This window comes from Gastrolobium bilobum, unplaced genomic scaffold, assembly GCF_033153095.1.
Source record: "Gastrolobium bilobum isolate Gb01-03AN ecotype WA unplaced genomic scaffold, APGP_CSIRO_Gbil_v1 utg5726, whole genome shotgun sequence".
NCBI classification, from domain to species: domain Eukaryota; kingdom Viridiplantae; phylum Streptophyta; class Magnoliopsida; order Fabales; family Fabaceae; genus Gastrolobium; species Gastrolobium bilobum.
In genome coordinates, this window is record NW_026896804.1 from 131,325 (window position 1) to 142,060 (window position 10,736).

General features: G+C 32.2%; 2 protein-coding genes across 2 annotated transcripts; one reads left to right on the forward strand and one right to left on the reverse strand.

Annotated features, from left to right (window-relative positions):
• The first annotated feature begins 651 nt into the window (after positions 1–651).
• Positions 652–2,686, forward strand: LOC133302157 (L-lactate dehydrogenase A-like). The gene is made up of 2 exons (XM_061501907.1): positions 652–1,260; positions 2,243–2,686. The coding sequence occupies exons 1-2, from the start codon at positions 652–654 to the stop codon at positions 2,684–2,686; spliced, it is 1,053 nt and encodes a 350-aa protein (XP_061357891.1).
• Positions 2,687–6,215: 3,529 nt separating this feature from the next.
• On the reverse strand, positions 6,216–6,683 carry LOC133302074 (14 kDa proline-rich protein DC2.15-like). The gene has a single exon (XM_061501797.1). It carries the CDS (start codon positions 6,681–6,683, stop codon positions 6,216–6,218), a length of 468 nt encoding a protein of 155 aa, XP_061357781.1.
• Positions 6,684–10,736: the final 4,053 nt, after the last annotated feature.

Genomic DNA, 10,736 nt, shown 5'->3' on the forward strand with positions numbered 1-10,736 from the left:
GAAATGAGACAAAAAGGAATTATAATTAAAATCTAAACAATGTTTTATTAATATTTAATTTTTCGTAATTATTAAAAAATTATAATTATCTCATTCAACGTCCCTTATGATTATAATTACATTATCATTACACATAAAAAATTGGTACAACTTATTATGGCAAGAAAGTTTAGAAGTAATAAGCTTATAAAAAGTATAAGTGCACGTTATTGAATGGTCGCGAAATGACACCTCGCCGACACGTTATTTTCCTTTTGCAACCCATCAAGTTAGCCAATTTCCTTCAAGAAACTATTGAAACTTAATAAGCCGCCGTAACTTTTCCCCCACGGAAGGGTGCAACTTATTCTAGCAAGAAAATTTGGCAGTCACCGGCGACAAAACAAAAAACAAAAAAAAGTGGAATGGGCGGGAAAAATGACGCAAAATCTCACCCACCTCTTGAATCAAGAAACCAGAGGATTGACTGTTGAAAAGCCCTACCTTTCTTCCCACAGAAAGTCCCAAACCATTTACCTTTACCCAAGTTTCACCGTTGTTTATTGATCTCCTCGATCCTCCACGTTATTATAAATACGCTTCCCTGAACCTCATAAGGGCAACAAATAATCCATTCCATTCATCTTTGTTCTCAAAGAAGTAAAAAAAAAAATGCACAAGAGCACTTCAGGTTCGTCACTGGGGCCAGATGGCTTAGACCTAACCCAAGCTTTCTTCAAGTCCATCCTCCACGCTGCCCCTCCTTCTCCCACAAAGCGCCACAACAAGATCTCAGTTGTTGGGGCAGGCAACGTTGGAATGGCCATTGCCCAAACCATTCTCACTCAAGACGTCACCGACGAGCTTGTCCTTGTCGACGCCATTCCCGACAAACTACGCGGCGAGATGCTGGACCTGCAGCACGCCGCCGCCTTCCTCCCTCGCACGAAGATCAACGCCTCGACCGACTATTCAGTCACGGAGGGGTCAGACCTCTGCATTGTCACTGCTGGGGTCCGCCAGAGCAGCGGCGAGTCCAGGCTGAACCTGCTGCAGAGGAACGTGACTCTGTTTCAGAAAATCATACCACCTTTGGTTCGTTACTCCCCACGTTGTGTTCTTCTTATCGTTTCGAATCCCGTTGACGTGCTCACTTACGTTGCTTGGAAGCTCTCAGGGTTTCCCTCCAATCGCGTCATTGGCTCCGGCACTAACTTGGATTCCTCACGTTTCCGTTTCCTCATTGCTGATCATCTTGACGTCAACGCTCAGGATGTGCAGGTCCTTTTTCCCTTCATTCATACCATACCTTAACTCATTTTTATAGTAGGTTTAATTTTTGTACTTTTATTGTGCACAAAATTTATCACATTCACATGAAAATATGAGTTAGGTGAAGAAATTTTTTCTTAGGAAAAAAATATTTTTCTCATATTATATATATATATATATATATATATATATATATATATATATATATTTATTGTTTAACGAATGATGTTTCTGTAATTTTTAAGTGAAATAATAAGAGTGTTTCAGTAAAATGTATATGATAAAAAAAATAAAAATAATTACATAAACACCTTTCATTGATTCATCTAAAATTATAGAAACACCATTCATTAATCAAAACGATGTAGTTTTTGGGTAGTTGTAGATAACCTTATCTAAAGTGGCTGTAGAAATATTTACCCATATATATGGGTTAAAGATATATCATGTCGTATGAAAATAATATCTTTCACTCATGAAAAATCTTTAATCCTATATGCATAGAGATTAATATTTTCATATTATAGAAGATAATTTATCTCCTATATACACATAAAAGTATAAATATGTAGGTCACATGTGGGAGCATGTGAAGAGAACAAAAAAAAAAAAGTATGAGCCCCATATATTTCTATACATATGTAAAAAATAAAATTATCCCTTTTTATATGAAAAACACTGGTCCACACACACATATATATTATATATGTATATATATATATAGGGGAGGGTTCTTTTGACTCCAGAGTAAGATTTAAAAGTCTTACTCTTCATTGCAACCGTTGATTTTCGTTTATCTAATGGTTATCATTTAATAAATTATAACAATTAATTATAAGCGCTAGATGAACGGAAATCAACGGCTGCGATGAAGAGTAAGATTTTTAAGTCTTACTCTTGAGTCAAATGATCCCTCCCCGTATATATATATGTGTGCGCGCCCGCGGGCGTGTTTGTTTTGTAATGAATGAGGGTGATTTTGTAATTGCAGGCTTTTATAGTGGGGGAGCACGGTGACAGCTCGGTGGCGCTGTGGTCTAGCATAAGTGTTGGGGGTGTACCGGTGCTAAGTTTTCTGGAGAAACAGCAAATTGCGTATGAGAAAGAAATGCTGGAGAACATACACAAAGAGGTTATAGAGAGTGCTTATGAAGTGATAAATTTGAAAGGGTACACTTCTTGGGCGATAGGATACTCGGTGGCAAACTTGGCACGAACCATTCTAAGGGACCAAAGGAAGATCCACCCAGTCTCGGTACTCGCAAAGGGTCTTTATGAGATCGATGGTGGAGAAGTGTTCCTTAGCTTGCCAGCACAGCTTGGAAGAGGAGGGGTTTTGGGTGTAACCAATGTGCACTTGACAGAAGAGGAGACGCAAAGGCTCAGGGACTCCGCCACCACCATCCTTGAGGTCCAGAATCAGTTGGCTATTTGAATTTTCTTTCAACCACCTTATCATGAAGTCACGTAGATACTATTCTATATCAATGGCCGGTTATTGTCTGCTTTTTATTTTTTATTTTATTTTTTCAAGATACTGTTTGGCCAAGTTTATTTATGATCATAATTGCATTTTTATTTAACATATTATTTGTTATTGGTTAAATGTTATGTGAATTTTTTTGAATAAAAAATATGTCAAATTTATTTTATTTTTAGGTCAAGCTTGAGTTGCCAATAACTAATTGATTAGCGCCATCCGTTGAAACATTAGTGGACTGAATTCCCTCCAATTACTTCATAGATAAGGAATATATTTAAACTGTTATTTTTCCCCAGATCCCATCACTTGGCAAAGTCCTAATTATAAGCTTCAAGCATGGCACTAACAAAACAATTCAAACCCAATAACTTAATACGTGATTAAATGATTCTTTCTCTTCTCTAATTACTTGCATATGCACATGTTAATGGGAAAACAATGTGTTTTCTAATATATCTTTGGTTGAAATATTTTGCAATTGAGCTGGATCGATCGGTAATCTACTTTAGGTGAATGGATTCTCTAATGTGCCAAAAAAACATGATATGGTCATGTAGAAAGATCACAGCCATACAAAGGTAAATCAACGGTTATAATTTCGTAACTACCTATTTTATTATTTTTTCTCTCTCCTTCTTTTTTACCATTGATCCACCTTTGTATGGTTATGATTCCCCACATTACATGGTCATGTGAATTTTTACATTAGAGGATCTAGATCCGGTAACAGTATTTTTCATTAATTGGTACCCACCTAATGAAAAACCCACAAATCAATTTAACTGATTAAACCGTTTTAAACTTTCATCAAGACATCAGAATTCACTCAAAATAAAATAAATCCAAAAATTTTCCCTTTTCGAAATTTTAACCTTGCTTCTTACATATAATTAATTTTTCTAGTTTCATCAAATTTCGAGAGTTGGAACAGTTCAAATCATTTATCATCCTACATCCATCCTAGCTGAATCCCTAATTATTTGAGTAAATTAGGGATATATATTAGGTAGAGAGAAATTAACGGAAGAACTTGATTATATAAATAAAATAGATAAATATTAAGTTCGCGTAAAAAAATATTGAAAAACTAAAATTACACATTGACCATAAATAAAAACACAAAAAATACAAAACTTAAATTGGGTGATAGAAGGTCAGAAAAACTGTCTTGTTGAGTTTCGGAAGATGGTATATATTCAGACACGCCAGTGACGCCACCAAAATAGAGAATAAATTTTTGGTGCTACTGTAGCACTTGTGATCTGAAGATGTTTGAATCTTATTAATTTGTGTGTGCAAGCTCAATTATTGATTTCCTTTACTATTTTTTTAATTATGTTTGTATACTTGTCTTTTGTCAAGGCCTGACCTTTTTCCGTATGGCCAGATTCAGCAACATTACAAGCCATATATTTGTAACAAATCAAATAGAATGTATATGTGTGACACTGTATCTTTAAGCATTAAGTATTATTCATTTTGTTGGCATCAATTAATCTTATCGATCAAACGGTGATTACATTTGTATTGGATGTCTGATATATAGCTGATCAACGAGATCCTGCGGTAATCACGCATAAAGCTTTAGAAAGTGTTCTTAACTTTCTTAATTTCGGTAAAAATGATTCTTGAAAAATACACTGATGCAACTAGCACCAATTTATACAGCTCAGCTAAGGAGAAAAGAAAGCCCATAAAACTGGGCCCATGAAGCTATGTGAAGCTTCAAGGCTAAGTAGTTACATAACAGAAAATAACTAAGTCCCTAGATATCCGGAACTGCTAACTAACTTATATAAGCTGATACACAAAGAACACGTGACATAAAACAGGAAACTGAATCACTTAGTTGCAGCTGCAGCATGATCATCATATCAGCACGTGCTTCATGTTTGAATAAGTGTATTCAAATTTTCAACAAATGGGTAAATATTATATGGGTTTTATAAGAGTTACGTTGTAGGAAAAGTGATTGTGTAATGTTATAGAAATTTGTTTTTCGTGCGTTAATTTTTTTAATTTTTTTTTTGTTTTTAAAGTGCGGGCGCCACAAAATGTTATACGTGTAGAAAATTTTTGTGTGTCATGTGACATAATAGATGCAAATCCCATATTATATATAGTGTAAACAGGATCATGGAGATCAAGCGTTCCAACAAATTTTTTTCGGGTGGGTTGGTTTCCAAAAATAGTTTTATTGTCCAAGAAATAATATTTGATAAATTAAATCGATTTATTTATCTGTTCCATAGAATGAACCATTAGATCAGGAATAGAAATTTATAAAAATAAGAAATATTTTTAAAATTGTCACTATTTATTTATTAAATAAATACCACATAAGTTTACCGGAAAAAAAAACCACATAAAATGTGTTATTAAAATTATGTATACATTATTTATTGAGAAAGATTATATTTACAACATTTTACAATCAATTTTTAACTGTTGATTTTCACCAATACGATAATTATAATTTATTGAGAATTAATAATTAATTAATAAGTATGACTTAATAAATTATAACCGTTTGATTGAAAAAAATCAATGATTAAGATTTGGTTATAAGATGTTGTAAGCGAAAAGAGATTGTAAATATAATGTCCCTCTTTTTATTTTATTTCTTATTTTTTTCCAGTAAACACCCCTCTTATTTATTAAATATATATGTTCTCTCAGTGGAAATAAAATAAATTATATTATCAACCATATTTTTTTCTCAAAAACTCTTTTTCATCACAATTTTTTTTTAAAATATTTTGAAAAATTGAGCTTAACGTCATTATAGCCCTAAACGTCCTGATAACCATAATGCATGTGTTGAAGTACTCAGATAGCTTGAACCTCGAAAATTACCAAACCTTTGAATCAATGTTAATACATCTGATCAACTAGTCATTAACGGTACTGGTTAATGGGGATTGAACAACTTCAATTAAATTTATTTAAATAGAAGTAATATAAAAAGGGCGAGCTTGGAGAAGTGGAAGGACACATGTTTAAATCCAGGAAATAATCTCTTTGCACATTTGCAAGCATAAGGATATAATATTGTGTACAAAGATTACTCTTTCAATTCCTAAGACTTGATCCATTTCATATGCCCGAGGGAAGGTCAAAATAAACTATGCTGTCGATAGAAGTAGAACAATCTAAAACTGCCTTACATTAGTGAACACCTGAATCTCTAGCAAATTAAAGGAAACATAGATTGAGATTGGAAAGTTTTTTATTTGATTCATTTCTCAAGTTACAAAAAAATAAAAATAAAAATAAAAGAACACTCAATAGTTCATCAACCATTGGTTTCCTTACAGTTTATTACGTAAATAAACATGTAAAGAAGGGAAGGGATGACGAACACTTAATCATCCATGCATGTACGCAAGAATGACATACACTCACTTGAATGATAAAAGAAGCCGAAAGACCGTGCAAGAGCAAGAGCGAATAATTAAGCAAATTAAAAGATACGAAATCCTTAATTGTCAGGCAGACATAGGAAATCGCTTGGGGCTTTCTTTGAGCAAAAATTGAAAAGGAAGGTAAATGAGACTGGAATGTTGATATTAATGCCACAAACGTTTGCTTTAAGGGCAGTGCAGAGGCAGACTGCAGCGTCAAAAGAAGCTAGTCCTTCGAAGAAAGAGCAGCAAGGTGTCTTTTGCGCTCCCGTTGAGAAGTTAAACTTTCCATCTAGCACACTCGAACATACTCCTAGTTTAAGTGAGTCACGAGGGCACGATGAAACTGAAGGATCGGGTTTTGGTGGTTTTGGGGGATTTGGTTTATGCGGGCTCGGGGGCTTTGGTTTATGTGGACTCGGGGGCTTGGGCTTATGCGGGCTTGGTGGTTTCGGGGGACACTTCACGCGTGCAGAGACATGTGCAAAGAAGAGAATATTGAGTAAGAGGAAAATGGCAAGCGAAGAACTAGTTTTCGGAGCCATCTCAAATCAATCCTATATATGTTAATATGTATGTTTCCTTCTTCGTTTAATTAATTTGAATCGCAAGTAGCACTGCTATTAAACTTTTTGGTGTAAAGTACTACTAGTTAACTAGCAGGGCATAAAAGAAACGAGTGTCGGTGAAGATGAGAATTGTTTGTGTGAATGGTGGCTTTTATAGTGCTCGTGATGTTGTGGGGTTGATGAATTGTAAGAATTTACGTGAAGAGTTAGCCTAAAAAGTAGAAAGGGTCTTAGACTCTTAGCTATATTAAGGCAAAGAATTAACCATGTTTTTTTAATTTGAAAATTTTAGTGGGCATTAGGGCATAGCAAACGATGATCCTGCGACTCAATCCCTTCTCCGATTTCACGGTAAGATTGAATCCACATGCAGAGAATTATTCAAAGTGTTACTAATTGCGGTAAGAAACTAGCCAGATCCTATAAGTGGAAATTAAAATTATGCAAGATACGTGTTACCTAATAATTTGTCCCAAAGCCCAACCCAAACCCAAGTCCAGCAATACGTAATTAAAAATCTTTGGTAATTCTTTAGAAAATCGCAATGATATTAAGAAGTTGCCCACTTATTTTACCATCTACGCACTAATATATTAATGTTGATAAAATTTAATTTATTCTTATGTACCATGCATTCATTATTTGTATAGTTGAGTAATTTTTTTAACTATTGTATTGATTGTCACTACAAAAAAATGGATGATTAGTGGAATTTTTTTAGTGTAGGTCAAGAAAATCTCCATTAAATAATTTAAGGTTTTAAACCTCCACAATTTGACATTACGTTTTGTTATTTTAAATTGCTTGAAAATATATAATATATCACCCCTTCCTAAAATAATAATAATAATAATAAGACATTGTAGACTTTCTGTACCAGCATTGCAGGTTGTGGGGCAGTGGCGGATCCAAAAATTTTTTTTTATGTCCGCACATTTAGTGGCAGGGATTCGAAAAAATTTTGAAAATTTTTTTAAAAAAAAACGTTGGCTTCTGCAATATTCATTTTTTTTACAGGACGTTAGTTCCAGGCTAATTATGATAGATGTAATTTTTTATTTAAAATTTAAATTTAAATTCTTTGGTATTAATTAAACACATTTTTTAAAAAACAAATTTTTTCTCTATTAATTTATAATTTTTATTATTTTTTTTAAAATGGTTATACATATATATTTAAAAATTTTATGTTGTTTACCAAAAAAGCTTTTGTGTTAAATATATTTTCAAAAAAATACTTGTACGCTTTTTTTGTATTTCTTTTAAGTTACAATTTAAATTTATTTTCTTTTAAAGTATAAATATGTCATTTCTTTTAAATATTAAATTAATTTTTATTAACTATACATATATTTTTATAAATTTAGATATTTTATCGTTTAATCTACAATTTTATATTAAATTTAAATTTAGGAAAAAATATTTCTGCAGTTACAACAGATAAATTATTTGCATTTATTCCCAAAATGACGTCGTTTTGGTATTGAATTCTAAAAAATTATAAATAGAAAGACTATTATAACCCTGAAATAAATTAAAATTATAAAAACACCATGATTTCCGTCCAAAACGACGTCGTATTGGGCTTATACTGCAGACAATAAAAATTATTTTTTTGACATATTTAAAAGAAATGACATATTTATACTTTAAGAGAAAATAAATTTAAATTGTAACTTAAAAGAAATACAAAAATAGAAGAAAAAAAAGCGTACAAATTTTTTTTGAAAATATATTTAACATAAAAGCTTTTTTGGTAAACAACATAAAATATTTAAATATATATGTATATCCAATTTAAAAAAATAATAAAAATTATAAATTAATAGAGAAAAAATTTGTTTTTTAAAAAATGTGTTTAATTAATACCAAAGAATTTAAATTTAAATTTTAAATAAAAAATTACATCTATCGTAATTAGCCTATAAACTAACGTCCTGTAAAAAAAAGTGAATATTGTAGAAGCCAACATTTTTTAATTTTTTTTTTTTTAAATTTTCCCGAACCCCTGCCACTAAATGTGCGGACATAAAGAAATTTTTCTGGATCCGCCACTGCTCCACAACTTGCAATGCTGGTACAGAAAGTCTACAATGTCTTATTATTATTATTATTATTATTATTTTAGGAAGGGGTGATATATTATATATTTTCAAGCAATTTAAAATAACAAAACGTAATGTCAAATTGTGGAGGTTTAAAACCTTAAATTATTTAATGGAGATTTTCTTGACCTACAGTAAAAAAACTTCCACTAATCATACATTTTTTTGTAGTGACAATCAATACAATAGTTAAAAAAATTACTCAACTATACAAATAATGAAGGGATAGGTTATTGTGCCTACTCCTATTTTACCTACTTTTGCCTACCTCTTTCATTACCGTTCGATTACCATCTCATCCAACGATCCATATTTGTGATATAAAATAAACCTTTTTTTTCCCTTTTTTCTTCTTCTCACTTTCTTCCATACCTTTTCTCTCTCCTCCCCTTTCTCTCTTCCTCTGCCATATACCTAATTTTTTTCCCTTCTGCCGTCGTGGACCTCAATCTCCTGACAAACTGTTCGATTCTAATGATATTTTTAATCCTTATAAATTAATACGATTGAATCGATGACTAACAAAGAAGTTTTGATGTGATTCAAAGCGGTGGTGCCACTAGGTCGATCTGTTCACAGAATCCTCCTTGTCTCTGCTTCAATATGTCGATCTGTTCTTCCACATGATAGATACTCTTAATTTCTAATAATTAATTGGCTATCCGTATCAACATAATTGCTGGAATGGCACCAATTAACCCTCTTTCCAGATTTTTCCAATATCAATTTTTTTATTCTTTAATTTTTTTATTTATTTTGAATCTTTTCCAACTCTGCACAGATCTTTTGAATCACATTAAAACTTCTTTGTTAGTCATCGATTCAATCTTATTAATTTATAAAATTTATGTTGTTCTTCAGATCTAAAAACTTGTTGTGATTTTTCAATCCATTGACACTGGTAATTTGATAGAAACTGATTCAGAAGGAGAAAATTTATATTACAATAATAAAAACAGAGACTAATGTATATTGACGATGATTTCAAATGCTGTGGTAATTGATTTCAAATGCTTCTGCGCCGTTCACCTGAGCAGAGATTAACGATAAAGGAAAAAAATAGGTATATGGCAGAGGAAGAGAGAAAGGGGAGGAGAGAGAAAGGGTATGGGAGAAAGTGAGAAGAAAGAAAGGAAAAAAAAAGGTTTATTTTATATCACAAATATGGATCATTGGATGAGATGGTAATCGAACGGTAACGAAAGGGGTAGGCAAAAGTAGGTAAAATAAGAGTAGGCACAATAACCTATCCCAATAATGAATGCATGGTACATAAGAATAAATTAAATTTTATCAACATTAATATATTAGTGCGTAGATGGTAAAATAAGTGGGCAACTTCTTAATATCATTGCGATTTTCTAAAGAATTACCAAAGATTTCTAATTACGTATTGCTGGACTTGGGTTTGGGTTGGACTTTGGGACAAATTATTAGGTAACACGTATCTTGCATAATTTTAATTTCCACTTATAGGATCTGGCTAGTTTCTTACCGCAATTAGTAACACTTTGAATAATTCTCTGCATGTGGATTCAATTTATCTTACCGTGAAATCGGAGAAGGGATTGAGTCGCAGGATCATCGTTTGCTATGCCCTAATGCCCACTAAAATTTTCAAATTAAAAAAACATGGTTAATTCTTTGCCTTAATATAGCTAAGAGTCTAAGACCCTTTCTACTTTTTAGGCTAACTCTTCACGTAAATTCTTACAATTCATCAACCCCACAACATCACGAGCACTATAAAAGCCACCATTCACACAAACAATTCTCATCTTCACCGACACTCGTTTCTTTTATGCCCTGCTAGTTAACTAGTAGTACTTTACACCAAAAAGTTTAATAGCAGTGCTACTTGCGATTCAAATTAATTAAACAAAGAAGGAAACATACATACTAACATACATAGGATTGATTTGAG